This window comes from Morone saxatilis, unplaced genomic scaffold, assembly GCF_004916995.1.
Source record: "Morone saxatilis isolate NCDOM2014 unplaced genomic scaffold, NCSU_SB_2.0 Contig23, whole genome shotgun sequence".
Lineage (NCBI taxonomy): Eukaryota > Metazoa > Chordata > Actinopteri > Moronidae > Morone > Morone saxatilis.
In genome coordinates, this window is record NW_023339796.1 from 15,575,667 (window position 1) to 15,591,359 (window position 15,693).

Below are 15,693 nucleotides of genomic sequence, written 5' to 3' on the forward strand. Positions count from 1 at the left end.
TCAAAGTAATAGCTGATGGGTTGTCTGCTATTGGGACCTGCACATCAAAACAAGAGATGTCCTCCACCCAATAGTATTCATTGCATTGCCATATATCCATAACAGTGTAGTGTTAGGCTGCCATGTCTTGAACAAATAGTTGGATCTCTGGCTGCATAACATTATATAGGTTTATATTATAAATATACATACATTTAATATAATTGTGATATTTTACTAATATATGCTACCTAAAAGCAGAGAATCTTTTATAATAGAGCTGTAGCCTTTTTGTTTCAATTTTAGTATAAAAAAACACAACAAAGCAAAATCTGTCACAATCTGTGACACTGTAATGAAGCCCTTTACCCTTAAAACATTTTTCATTATCTATAGTGTGTATTTCCTGATCCCTCAGACTATACAATATGTGTTTGTATGAAATTAATGTATAAGCATGTGTATACATTCTGTATAATTGTGTGCGTGTGTGTCTGAGTAAGTGTAGTGAGGGCATATCTGTGGGTCAGTACTGGGATGAAGTATAATCCAGTCATTAATTAAATGAGAGAACAGGGGTGACTGCGTAGCTGGAAGGCAGGAGGAGCCGTGAAGGAAGTCGGGGCTTAAAACGCCGTGAGTCACAGCTGTCTGCTTAGAAACGCTCACTGTTAAGTCAGAGGTCTTAACAGCTCCCCCGACCTACAAACCAGCAACACACACACACACACACACACGTCAAATCTTGATACTGAAGCTTTTATGTCTAATGCTCTACGCAGAGACAGACAAACAGGCACAGACACCAGATGGAGTCACAACAGTATTTGATTAAGAAGAGGAATTAACATGATTGAATTTTCTGGTTCTCTGTTGAGGCTCGACTGAGGAAGAGGGTTCACTTGAGGTTTTCAGTAGTTTGGAAGTCATTCCTCCTAAAATTTTGCAGTTGCAGTACAGTGCAGATCACAGAGTCACAGTGCGAGGTGATACATCACACTGCTAACTGCTAAAATCTAAATAAGAGGGGTGTTTCCTTTCGTAGGGCACTAATTGGTGAAGTTTTAGCTTGTCACTCCAGATATAAATTCATTCCTGGCCCTAATTTGTTTCCACTCATGTTACCCAAGGGTCACATTATTCGACAGCATGACATGTTCTTTCATTTTCATGTTGATGATACACAACCCTGTCGGGTTTTTTCATAATTGTCTTCTTGACGTCAATTGCTCTAGTTCTCCAGTTAAAGGCAGACATTTGAATCATAGGCGCTGACCCCATGTGTTTATTCATACTCTACACTGACTCTTGCTTCCATTTTAACAAGCACATCAGAGAAGTCATTGTGCTTGCTTTTTTTCATCGTATTGCTAAGGTCAGCCCTGTAATTTCAAGACCGTTTTTCATGCCTTTGTCACATCCTGTTTGTTACATCCTGCATAGTAGTCGTTTTCACAGTATGTCATCCACATCTTGACCAATATGCTGCTGCCAGACTCCTAGCTTAAATTGCATTCATTGTCTGTACACTGGTTCACATTACATTTTGGTACTGATTGTAAATGGTTGGTATTGATTGAAATTACTGCTATGGCTTGCATGTCAGAGCGCCAACATTTTGACCTGTCATAGTCACAGAGCTAAAGAACAACATTAACAACGTGTTGGCTTGTGCATGCTGGTGCACTCGAGCAGCACCATTGTTAATGTTATTAGCAACATCTGTGCTTTTCCTGTGGTGAGGCTGAATCCATCAGTATTCACTCAGTCCATTAGTCACTTTTTAATCTTCTCAGCTTCTCAGTATTTTATTGTTCTGTTTAATTTAAACTATTTATTTATAGTTTATTGTTGGCTTTCTTTTTGTTAAATGCTTAAAGCTTTTTTTAATAAACAGACACAAAAAATACTCTCAATTAAGCTCAATTAAGAAAGCTGATTTGATATTTTAAACTAATTTTGCACATTGTACAACTTGTTGATAACTACTCATGTTGTCTAAGTGTGATTAAAACTTCTGAACAATATGGTACACAACAGACAATATGAGTCACTATAGCCATCAATATCTGAATATATAAGAAAATGCAAACTTCTCTAAAAGAAAATAAATAAAATATATATAAATCAGTTTATTTTCATTTTGCAAGTATAACGTTAATTTTTAATGACATGAAAATTAGTTCAGTAAAACTTTTCTTTTAAACTTGCATCAATACAGACAGGTGTACAAGCCTAAATTATTACAAACTAAACACAGAAAGCAGAGAGAATAATCATAACAAACCAATAACATAAATTAAAGTATACCAAGAAGCACAAAAATTTAGGAAAATCTGTAAAGCGGATGCAGCCAGTTGGTCTTAGTTTTGAGATTAAATCCTTATTTTGAACACTATATTTGACAGATTTTTTTTACCCTTTAAAAACACCCATGGATATTAAATACAAAGTTTAAACAATTGTTAAATCCAACAGCTATTTTAAAAAATCTTTTAATATTGCTGCTGAAATTAAATGCTCTGTCAACTACTGTTACTTACGGTAGGGATACACAAATTTGTTTCTGCTCCTTGTGACGGCATCTTAGTTTGTGGAGGATCGTTTTCTCATTAATTGTATTCATCTTGTCCGTTTCCATTATTTTGGCAATTTAATATCTTGTGAAATACATGCTCCCTGACAGCTTGACATTTTCTGTCAATGCAGTTTATGCCGCTTAAGCTTTCTGTGGAGTGCTATCTTTTTTAGATGAACGTTATTATCGAACCATTTTTTGCTGACTCTTCCACTTTACTCTCAATCTGCCATGGCAACAGGCCAACTCCCCGAAGCAAAAATCTATGATATTTACTTTGAAAAGCGACCCTTTCCCTCATGAAGTATAGGCCAAAAGATTAGACTTCATTTCATCCATACACCAGAACGCGGTGAAATTATAGTGTTCCCTATGGCAGGGCTGGCAAAAAGCAAACTAAGTGGCAGGAAAGAAAGTGTGTGTGTGTGTGTGGTACACATTTGCTGACACAGTCATTACCATTTACATATACATTGGCACATCACATCCCTCTTCATCCTCATCCCCCCCCCCCATTTGCTCTCTCTATCTTTCCTCCACTACATAAGTCGTTTTCCTGTAAATGTAATCCAAAAAAAATGAATTTGCCACAACAGATGGAGCAGAAAATGGATTTGCATCCAACCCCAAACTGTTAAGTGGAAGTACCTTTTCCTGCTCCCCACCACTAAGTCGAGGTTCTGGTATTTTCAAACCAGATTTTTCTCTCTTTGGTCCCTTCTAGGACCTTATTTGCTCAGTTTGGGTGAATGAATGTGTATGTGCGGGCAGGATTAAGGCTGTGCTTATTGCTCCTTCTTCCATACCACTCAGTGACATACGTACAAACCACATCCCACAGCCGTATTGGGGACCTTTTCATTTTGATAACTCCTCAAAGGGGCAAATTCGAGGGCCGGGAATCTTGAAAATTGGTTGGGGATCAAACATTGAAGCCCACTGTGTTTGGCAGAATCATTATTTTGCCAAGAAAGGGATTTGAAAAAGTGGAATAGGGTTAAAAGGAAATCAGAGAGAGAAAATAAGTGGCTATAAGACTGGATATGAAGACGAGAGGAACAGAAGTGGAAAGAAGCCAGTGGCGAGAGGGAACTTTGTCTTTGTGTTTGTCAGTGGGGTTTGAGCATGCAAGCAGAATTCCTAAAGCTAGGTAGCTTTTTGTTTCCGCTGTGTCCCCACTATGTTCTGAGAGATATCAGCCAACACAGGGTCAGAGCACTGCAGCTTTTTGTTCCCTGTGCAAGGAGATTTCCCAAATCCCTGAAATGAACACTTGTGCAGGGGATGAACTACACAGATGACTCAAGGCTCACAACCACATCTACAAACAGAAACATACACGCGTTAGGCAAACACAGTACACCCAGTGTGTATGGTAGAACACTCTGTGAGCACGACAAATTTCATCTTTTGTTGACACATATCAGAAATTATTTTTCTATTAACTACACCCCAGGAGCTGTATGCTGTGTTTTCTTGTGAGTAGCTCATGCCGACAAAGATCACTGTGTCCAGAAATGGGATTCAGACTAAAATTTGAAGTGATAACCATGCTGTAAAGAAAATATCAGCAGTGTGTATTTTAAATTTTTACTTAATTTACTACACTTTAATTCATTCTCAACTATCTGAGCTATTTGGTAGCTGCGTTTGAGAAAAATGACTGGGGACGGGGGGAAGAAACAAACAGCAACATAATAAGATTTTACCAGCAAAAAAAAAAGTCATTATTGGAAATGTTTTCCCAAGCTCGTGTTTTTCCTTGTTTTGTTCGTCCCTAGTGTTGACTTGAAATTAAACGCAGGCCTCCATATTAAGCACCCAGAGTCCTCAATGTCTGTGCATTCATTGATGAGCCACATGCTGAGCAAAATATTCACCCTCTGCTGGGGAACGGACATGTTTGAAGCCCATTATATTCTTCTTTAGAACTCACGCAGTTCGCCAAGATGTCCGACTGATACACCAACTACTGTCCTCAAAATTGTCTAAATAATGTGTTTAAAAGTTCTGGCTCTTCTAATTCTCACTTGGTGTGTATCTCTCGCCCTCTGTCTCTGACTGTTTTCACACTGTTTTTGTTTGTCTTTCTTAGTTATAAGTTGCTCCTGACGCACTAAATTACATTGTGTATATAGTAGATTGAAAGTGTTCCCTTCATTTTTGGCACAAAAGGAGAATAAATAAGTTTTGATGACACATTCTCACAAATCATGAAGAAATCCTTTAGTATGGTTCCCTACTAAAAATAGGAAATATTGTCTAGAACACTACAATAGCTATGTTCCATTGTTTACTGTGAAAGTAAAACACATCATTTAAACCTCTCTTTCCTTGCATTTTTAGGGGAGATTTGTGCCTTTAAGATCTACGGTCAGGATGCTCCATTCGAGGCAGTGGTGTTGAATCGCACATCGGGAGAAGGAGTCCTGAGGGCCAGTAGCCCTGTGGACTGTGAGAGCCAGAAGGAGTATACCTTCATAATCCAGGCCTACGACTGTGGGGCCGGACCCAGCGGGGCCGACTGGAAGAAATCACACAAGTGAGTCAAACAGTGTCTTTTCATGTGTTGTGGGTGTACCTAATTTGACTGTCAATAAGAAAGATCTAGTCAAGCATGGTTTTGTAAAGTAGTAAAAAGTTAGAAATAAGAAGGATATGCCAACAACTTTAACATTGCTTCCTTATTAATACAAAATGTTTTAAAACATACATACAAACAACATAAATGATTCAATTATTAAGTATTTAAGTATTCAAGGAGATATTTCTCAAATGTTCTATTGCACAAGAAACAAATTACGATATGAACATTTTAAACCGGTATTCCGGTTCATCCGGTGTACTGCTCAGCACTAGTGTCCTCATTCTTATAATATAAATATACTGGAACAATATCTGGTTTCCATGCTAGTGTTTTATTTCCATTTTAAAAAGTTTACAATGAGTATTCTTTTCAACAACCCACTTGGGGTCTTGCCTAGAAGTGAGACTGACAGGAAAATCACAACTAACTTTGAAGTTAAAGAAAGAATTACCATGTATTCATGCGTTTACAAAGTAACAGGAATATGTAACAGTGTAATAAAAAATTTATAAACTTTCCCTATAACAAATCCTTCCTTTCTGAAGCTTAAAATGTTCAATTTGTGTTAAGACAATATCAGAAAAGGGGTCTTGTAACTGTTGAACTTTGTAGTTTGTTGTCAGCAAATAACTTTTATCTGTCAGTCAGTCAGTTTGTGACCACCTTTCTTTCAGTCAGGCTGTTTGGCATATGTTCTCTAAAGCTTTACACATTTTGTCACTTCACCAACACGTCAGCCACTGGCTATCTGACATGTTTATATCTCTGAAGCTTTTTGCCTAAAAGCTCAGTTTTGAAAAAGGTGATTGTCAGATCCTGCATTAAAACTGTCACATACTGCTAATTATTATTTATCTTAGCCTGACTCACTTGTTTAGCTGTCAAAGTAAATCTGATTTAAAGTGGGAGGATGACATGACAGAAACAAATATTAACACCAGAATTTAAATCAAAGTTACAAAAGCAGCTACACAAATGAGTCATATTGAGTTCTAAAAAAAAACATATACTGACAATATGTGAAAAACAGAGGGAAACTTTCTCAGCAAAGAGGAGCAATGGTCAGAATTTGAGCCTCAGAAATACAACAGGATATTTGCTCAACATTACTAGAAAATACAGCTGTAAAATGACCAGAGTTGAATTAACACCTATCTGACAGTGTAAATTAAAACTTAAAATTGTAATTACAAAACAACACACTACTGTGCTAGATTGCATTATATTGATGTTCTTGGTGTATTTCCTACCCACTTTATACAGATAAATATTTAAATGGATGAAATCCAATTTACAAAAATGTAATGTGAAGCTTGCTCATGTTTTTATATAATTTTCAAACACCACTCAAATAAACAAGAGGAAGTCAAGTCATTTGTCAAGCTGTGGTTTCAAGAACCTGCAAGATAGTGATGGGATGAGTGGGATGGAGTGGGCATTAGAAATTGTGTTTTCTGAATGCTGTTTGTTTGTGATTTAGGATCCCCATTACCTTGTTGTTGCACTTGAGGCACTTTTCTTGGCGTCCATACATAGATCTTGCCTTTGCTGTTTCTGTCTTCTCTTCTTTCCTTTTTTAATTTTGTCTCTGTATGGCAGCAGTGACAGCTGAGACTTGCAGTTCGGTTCTCAGGATATGTCCCCCTAATGGCCCATCAATAGTGTGTGTGTGTGTGTGTGTGTGTGTGGTAGTGCTATGTGAATGAGATTGACATGCAGGCAGACTGGCGTGGACAGCAGCAAATCAAACCCTGTGGTCCTTCAGACAGAGACAAGGAGCTGCTAAAATAAGCTGCTGCAGGATTAGTACTAAAGGAGAAGAGAGAAATTTATCAGCTCAGGGATCTGTGATGAATTTCACCAGTGGATGATGAATGACACCGTGTGTATGTTTGTGTGTGTGTGTGTGTGTGTGTGTGTGTGTATGACATTATCACTGCATGACATTCTAAATAGGCCTCATTAAGCTAATGTCATTAATTAGCCAGATGTGCTTCTTCAGATGCACTGTGAGCTGTTGTCAGTGAAGGTCACTGGTGAAGAAAACTTCATCATACATTTGAATTATTGCTTCATTTATATACTTACTGCACAAATGTTATCGGAGTTCCTACTTATTATCTTTAGCAGCCCCTTTCCGGTAGATGCTATTGTGTGTTTGTGTATCAGACAGAAGAGGGAAGGAGATATTGAAAGAAAGGTAGAGAAAAATTAAATACCTTGCAACATGAAAACTTGACTTTTCAAGATCTGCTGTGGACAAGCCTGTTAAATAAAACTTCAATGGGCATAGATAGTATGGGAACCAATTTCATATAAGTAATAAATAAGACCTTACCTGTATGTGTGATCCCTTTTAATCAACTCTTCTCTATCCTGTTTCTCAGGATAAATCTGTAAGCATAGGAGCTGTTTTTCTCTCACTCTCCTCTGCCTTCAACTAACCACCGTTCTTAAAATAAACAGTGAAATACTTCAGGTCTTAATTAATTTTAATCATCTCTAATTACTTTTTTCCTTCTCTCCTCTCTCCCTTCCTCCATCCATCTCTTCTTTCCCCATCCTTTCTTTTCTTTTTCTCCATCAATCAATTCCACTCCACTTTCTTTGCTTCTTTTCCCTCCCTTGCTTCCTGCTCTGTTCACTCCCTCCTTGCTCCCTTTTTCTTTTATTCCTTCCTCCATTCAGGGCGGTGGTTCACATCCAGGTGGATGACGTCAACGAGTTCTGTCCCGTGTTTCGGGAGCCACTGTACAAAGCGTCTGTGACAGAAGGCAAGATCTACGACAGCATTTTGCAGGTATTTAGCTGTTATATTTTAAATTACATATTATTATTATTAGCTCTATTACATTTTGTATTATTTTATAATTGTTAGAATAAACCTTACAGATAAGAATGCACTTTAAGATGGTTTAACCATGCCAAAAATGGTTAAATCATGCAGTCAAAACTGTGGGATATTGTTATTGTCTACAGTATAGGCTTTTGGGTGTTGTTGGCAGCTGTTGGGATGAAACTGGATTTTGTGATGTTGCAGGTGGAAGCTTGGGACCAAGACTGTTCACCACAGTACAGCCAGATCTGCAACTATGAAATTGTCACTGCAGGGACGCCATTTGCCATAGACCGCAATGGTAAGTGTGTGTGCATTTATGTGTGTGTTTGAATCGGGCTGAGTGAGAGACGGGGCAGTAGTTATAATTGCTGATGTGATTAGGAGTGATGTATGTGTCTGAGAGGGGGGGAACTACAATCGCACAGTGAGGGACAGTTGCCTGGAGACTTTATATGTTAGGGGATATAGCCAGTTAGTGGGGAAAATGTACAGTAGGTCATGAGCACTTGACCATGAAATTTTTTACATAAAATAAAGCTAAACCGTAGACAAAAACGTACTAAACTGTACTATAATTTTTACCAAAATAATTTTCCTTGTTCTTAACCAAAATAACTGACCATAACCCGATTCACAATAATTTGACCTAATGTTAACCAGAAACAAATAGACCCAAAATAGTTGGTGAATAAAGAAATGTACTGTTTAGTATCCTTTCATAGGTTCATAGGTTCACATGAAACCAATTAATTTATTTTATTTCTGCTAATGTTGAATTTTACTTACATTTTTAATTAGTTTTTGTCTCACAACAATAAAAGTACTACATTAATATACTCCCTTTTTCTCTTTGCCTTTGCCAATTTGTCAGAAAACAAAACAAAACTGTAACAGTGACTAAATGGACCTTTTTCAACTGCTCCTTCTAAGGTGGAGAATGAACTTCTGAACTTCTGCTTTTAACCTTACTTGAGACTTGTGGTACATTTTTAATCCACTAATAATAGCATTCCTGCTCTTGCCTCAGTCGCACACAAACAGCATGCCAAATGTCTTGAAAGCAAAAAGCCATTCTGAAGCTAAATTTGCATATGTTCTTTCTATGATCTCAACCAGCTGAACTTCCCATGAACATGAACAGGTCTCGACTAAAGATAGACATGAAACAGGCCAGCGTACGCAGACTGAACCTGCAGATGAATCGTGGAGCAGACATTGAATAGAAACCAACGTTGTGTAAAGAAATAATATGACTGAGGAAAGTCACATTCACTTGTTTGTAAGTGGTGGAAGATTTTGTTAATCCACAAACCGCAATAAACCTTTATTTTTTGTCTGTATGTATTGTACAGTAGGCACTGCACCAGTTGCATTTTTATGGATGTACACCAAACTACTCTGAAAAGCAAGCAGACAACAGTGGATGATTCCTCTTTTTATTGCAATAATGTTGTGATCCGTTAGGTAGGTTTTTCATCAGTGCGTAGCTCAAAAGTTACTTGACAAAGATCCGCCTTACTCTGACAGCCTCATGTTTTTCTTTTTTTTTCTTTTGTTCATTTGTGGCTTTATAACAGTCCTAGTTCACTGGTGGAGGGTATTTTATTTCTGAATGAGAGCTATTCTGAGCATATCTGCCTATATAAAATTTCAGCTTTGGGATTTGCGCTGCCTTCTCCCTGAGCTTCCACATCTACACTGTGCTGATCTGAGTGCAGCGTAATCCAAACTGAAGGGAGACCGGAGGGCTTTGTGTGTGCGTGTATATGTGTGTGTTGAATTCTGCCAAAAGATCAGACAGAAGAACACATTGCTTTCTTTACTGTATCTCTTTCTTTCTTTCAGGGTCATATTTATTATTTTGTCTCATTGCTTTTTGAGTGTAACTTTGATCTCCTCCCAGGCACAATATTATTGTTTGGGAGAAAGTTGAAGACACCATGCATTGTTTAGACCTACTTTATAGAACACTGTAATTTAGTACACTGAAGGAAGATAAATTATAGAAGTAAATGGGCTGTACTGCAGTATGTATCTGGAAACCAGATATCAAGTAAATTGAGCATCTAAAACAGACAGTGAATTAGGAATATTAAAAATAAAGAGATAATTTTAACATATACATGTTTACCACAAGGAGGTTAATGTGAGTAGCTCATATTCTTAGAGCACCATATAATGAATATTTTGTCAAGACCATATTGATTACTGCTGACCCAGATAGACTTCATTAGCTGCATTTCTGTTAATACATTGTGAGGAAATGTGGTTTGAATCCCCAGTACCTTCTATAGAACCTACTGAACTAAACTGAACTTCCTGAGTAAAATGTCTTGTTAAATTGAAATATCACCTTACCTGTTGTTGAAAAAGTGGCAAACGGTTCATATCCAGAACCTTAACTGTTTCTGTTCACACCAGCTGCGGATCAAATAGTCTCTGTTGGAGACTTTTGTAGGAACTGTCTGACCTCTTCACCTTTCTTCCTCTGACATTTCAAGCTCAGCTCTTTTCTGCTCTGTACTGCTGTGCTCTGAACTGATTTCTCCTGTGCTCACTGCACCTCCTGTCCTCTGGTTTCCCCTCTTTTTCTATCTTTTCTTCTCCTCTACTCTCTCCTCTTCTCTCCGACAGCAATCAGAGTGACAGCCTTTCATACAGCCAAGCCTCCAGATGCAAATGACAAAAATAGCTTCAGATGTCCTCACAGGTCTGGAGACAGACGACAATGACTGATGCAAAATGACAAAATAGGAATATGACATTGTTTTGAAGTCTTTTGTTTATCTTGAGGAACATCTGTATTAAAGTCTCACATATAAATAATCTGCTTAATCATCAACTGGAAAAGTTCCGTTTGCTTAGTTTGTTCTGCTTTGTTCTTTGAGATGTACAGCAACTTCACTGCAGCACTGTTGACGTTTAGCTCAGTCAATAAAGCTTACTGTAGTGTTGTTGCACCGCTCTTCCTGGGGTGTAAGTGTGACTCAGTTAGGTTCTAAAAATGTTTTGTGCTGGCTGGCCTCTTCAAAATACATGGACCTACACACTTTGAGAGTTTTCTGCTTATAAACATTTACTATAATCATATTGCAATTTTTAAAATTATATGATTTCGTCTTCCTTCAACTTTTACCACCATAACATATACGGTAAACAATTAACAAAACAAAACAAAGTAAGAAAGTAATGAGAGAAATGCAAAGTTTTGCACTGCTATAAAGGTTGTTCATGAATCAGTTTCTCCAGGATTTTGTCTTTAAAACAGTTGAAGCTCATTGAAATACTAAAATAGTTTGAATACGTTTGTGAGTTCAACTGGTCTCATTAAACAAACTTTCATGCATAAAGTATTCTATGCTGCAAAGCTAACCTAACTAGTTCACTAAAACCAGGCCTCTACTAAGTAGCAAATAAAGTTGTGTACAGTGTTAACACAGTGTTTTGGTCACACAAACAACCATTAAGCATGTGTTTCTTGAAGACTGATTTATGCATTTATGATGTTTTGTATTTTTTCTTATCTCAGTAATCCTTGTGACCACAGCAAACATTACATGTAACAATTGTAACAAATGCTCCAGATTACTCATATTAAGTATATTAATTGTAATAAGACCACAACAATTACTTTCTTTCACTCATTTCACTGTATGCTACTTGCTTTAACATGCTAAAGAGGCATTTCAAAATAACACAACTCTTAGATGAAAAGTAAGTCATGCAGGAGTTAGAAAGTGCAGAACCCACCACAGAACAGAGAAACATTGATAACATAAAAAAAATATAAAAATTCAATTCAATTAAAAATACTTTATTTGGTCATTTAGCATAACACATAAAAGAGAGAGTTGAAATACACAAGTGTTTGTGGAAGTGGCCAATCTGAAGCTGGCTAACAATATTAAACACCATGAAGGCACATTATGTCTACAGACACTTTATCAGTGTGAATGTTAATACAACTGTAAGATTCAACCCTATTAAACATCCATTAAGGCCTGTAGTATCTCCTCCATCTCACACTCTTCTTACACTGTTACCCTGGTGACAGCTGAAGATAAGCTATCATTGCAATTGTACATTGGCTGTTTACAAAGAGGCTTAGATATTTAAATGCAGTGCAAGGTTACTGGACCCAGAGTTTTCAGTAAAAGGCTTCAATAAGCACAAAGAGTTAGTTTTGTTTTCAAGGAGCTGTTTCTTTACTGCAAAGCCAGTTTCAATTATTGCTTAATGCAAAGTGTTTCTTTCTGTATTATTGTCAAATAAGCATGTATGTTTCTCTTTCGGTGAATAATCATAATTGTATTTCCTGACTGGTTTTGTTTCCTTTAGGTAACATCAGGAACACAGAACGCCTGAGCTATGATAAGCAGCAGAGCTACAAGATTATGGTGACGGCCTTTGACTGTGGTCAGAAGAGAGCAAAGGAGGATGTGGCTGTGCATATTGATGTCAAACCTATCTGCAAACCTGGATGGCAAGGTCAGAGATAAAAAAAAAAAGCCACTGAAATGCTTTCAAAATACCTTCATTTACCTTGCAATAATTGACAGAAATGTACTTATTACTATTTTGGTATAAAGCGCACTGGTATATTGTTTAAACACGCTTAAAAGTAAAGCAGTACCATTAAAACTGAAGCAGATGGTATAGTGCAATTTTTGAGAATATCCTTTCCCTCGAGGGAATTCTATCTCATTTTAGAATGAACGTCTCTCGAGGAAATCAGAAGACCTGACAAAAACCTCCAGAGGGAAAGCTGACTGGAGTGTGTGTTTTTTCCCCTCCTTTAACATGCTAGCAGCTTGGCATTCGAGGCAGCCCGTCTCCCCTGCTGCTTCACCTGTCAGCAGCTGACAGCATCTCAGGAGTCAAGCTCACACAAGAATGAAAGCGGAAGACAGAGGAAAGATGAGAGGGGAGAGGGGAAAAGGAGGAAGAAAGAGATCAAGAAAGAATGAATGGGCAACTCAAGGGAGGAAACAGAGAAACAAAGTTGAAGGAGAGAGGAAATCACAGATCTGGGTAGAGATAAATGACCTAACCAGGATGTATGTTACTGAGTTTGATGTAATTAGTAAAGTCCCAGTCTACTTCAAAGCGATGGTTTTATTATCTAAATGCACATATCTTAAACATAAGTAAGTAATGCTGTTTTTAAACCCATGACCAGGTCCCCTCAGCGGTTTTATTAATTCCCATCATATTCTTGTAACGCACCAATGATTGACTCCCCATTCTTCATAAACCAAATTGTTCTTTGCCAGTTTCTAATTACACTGAAACTCATGTGGATGGTATATCATTTTCTAGAATAATTTTTGGGCACTTGAAGCCTTTGTTAAACAGGAAGTTTCGTGTCTACGACCCGTGCCTTATTTGAACACAAGTGTCACTGAAGAACCCTTCTGTTATCGAATTGGCGCTATACAATACAAGATTGAATGAAATCTTCCGAATTGAACTCGCGCTTACGGACCGCAGATGGACAGGAAAACCTGAGAAGAGAGACTTGCAAGAAATGTTGCAGGCTACAAGGGCTCTCCATGTGGAGGATGTATAAAAACCTCTACAGAGTTAGTTTATGTGACAAACTCTGACCTAGGAATGACCTCAGCTAGTCCGCAGAAGTACAAGTTAATCTAACATGGAGATAGTGGCAGCTGAAGAGGGGATTACATGCAGCAAAGGCCACAGGATCAATTTGAACCCAATGCCACTGCAGCAAGGACTCAGGCTTGGTACATGGGATGCCAGCTATACCTGGTGAGCTATCTAGGTGGCCCAAAGTGTGTTAAGTTTTGCCAAAAAACGTGGAAAAGAGATGCGGTGTGACTTGGAGTTAGAAGAATTAGCCGTATTGTTTGCAGCAATGCATGACAATTATATTGTTGTGCATTAAAATAACTGATTTCACCTCTTCGTCATCCTTTATTTTCCTCCTTTATATCAAATATCACAATAAGACCTCATGTGCACTCACCATGACATTCATCAAAGTTGTTGCAGCCATTTTTAGATAAAATAGTGACTACCTTTTGTTTAGAGTAGCTCAGACTGTTGACTTGAACATATAAGATTCAAGTACTGTATTTTCCATGGCCCAGTATAAATGTTCATCATGATTTTGATGGACGTTTTTTTAGCTGCTCTGAAAATACTTGCTATTTTGTTCTATGATAAGAGAAGATAATTTTTGTAAAAATTACATCTGAGCCTAATGTTTCGGACAAGATCCATTAATGCAAAGAGTGCACAATGAAAATGATGTGAATGCCAGTTGTTTAGAATTTAGGGACAGTGACTGAGGGAAATGTCAGTGCATATTACAGAGGGCTGGAGGTGCAGAGAGCGTATGAGTCAGTACAGTGTTGAGAAAGTCTGAGATGGCATTAAAACTGTAATGTAAATGTCAACTTTATATGCTCTAGAGAACTGAGGGGCCAATGATTTTAGCACAGTAGAATTTAAGAATAGAAGGCACATGATTATGATTCTAAACATACTGATTTACAAACATAAAACAAACAAAATGACAACAAAATATCAGCTGGATCTTCCTCTTGCCAATAGGGGAAAAAAATACTATAATTTTTGAGATCCAGATGGGCACACAGCGTTACAGTCACGCTGCATTTGAATCACAAAGAAACACTCTCATACACTGCTAACATCCTCATCAATGCTGCATGATTCTTTGTGATTTGGCTCATAAAAGAGGCCGTACTGCATAATCCTGTTGTGACACCATTAACCCGTAGTATCTTAAATCTATGAATAAAACAACAAAGATGCATTCAAACATAAAGTTGTTTGTCCACGCAACCTTATTTATTGTCTGTGTGTAAAGGTCAGCAGTGCTCCTGCAGCTAGCTTTTGAAGAAGGCCCCTTGGCATAAATAGAGGCTAAACACGTCTCACTCCACCTCACCTCTCACTCCTCCTCACTCCTACCTGATCACAGCCAGTTTCTCTCTTTGTGAATGTTTGTCTCCGGAGATTTGATATCATATTCTGTAGGCTTGGCAAGAGCTGCCAGGTGTCCACCTACACGCACACAGGCATGTTCGCACACACTCGTTCCTGTCCACAATCATGCTTGTGAATCCCTTTCACCAACGCAATTCAGGCATTCTCGAACATTGAGGATACATATAACACCTGGGTAATGAAAATATAACACCTGGCAACAGGATTGACAGTTACAACGAGGTCAGTGCCCCTTTCTACCGAGCTTGTCATGTTACTGGGCTACAGGGCAAGATTTCACTGAGAAAATTCAAAGCTCCAAAGTTGCCGACCTGTGTGGTTGCCTGTCGTTCTTTCAAGACCCACATGCTCATTATGAAACCACCTACAGTAGAACACAAAGTTTTATTTCATACATTTCTCTGGACTGCTAATGATGCTAAAAATGTCGAAGAAAAGACAGCAAGATTAGCAACAAGCGATATGTGGGTACTACAGTGAGCAAGCTTTAAAGAAATGAATACAGTGAAATAGGTAGCAATAGATAGTTCACTCAGTTTTATGACACAAAAATCTCACAGAAGTAAAATGAGGCTTATCCTTAAACAAACTTTAACCTCACAATGATAATGATATTAGACAAAGACCAAAGCCGGCTCCACACACAGTGTCACCATAGTGAAAGGTTAGTGGTGAACCTGTAGTTGCTTTAGAGAAGATGAATACCAAAAACAG

General features: G+C 37.9%; 1 protein-coding gene across 1 annotated transcript in view; it reads left to right on the plus strand.

The window, feature by feature from the left end:
• The window catches only part of clstn2 (calsyntenin 2), a 128,509-nt gene that overhangs the window by 83,103 nt on the left and 29,713 nt on the right, over positions 1-15,693 (plus strand). Inside the window, exons 3-6 of the mRNA XM_035670105.1 lie at positions 4,904-5,099; positions 7,833-7,944; positions 8,185-8,281; positions 12,322-12,471. Of these exons, the coding sequence (XP_035525998.1) occupies positions 4,904-5,099; positions 7,833-7,944; positions 8,185-8,281; positions 12,322-12,471 (555 nt within the window). The remainder of the gene's footprint in view (positions 1-4,903; positions 5,100-7,832; positions 7,945-8,184; positions 8,282-12,321; positions 12,472-15,693) is intronic.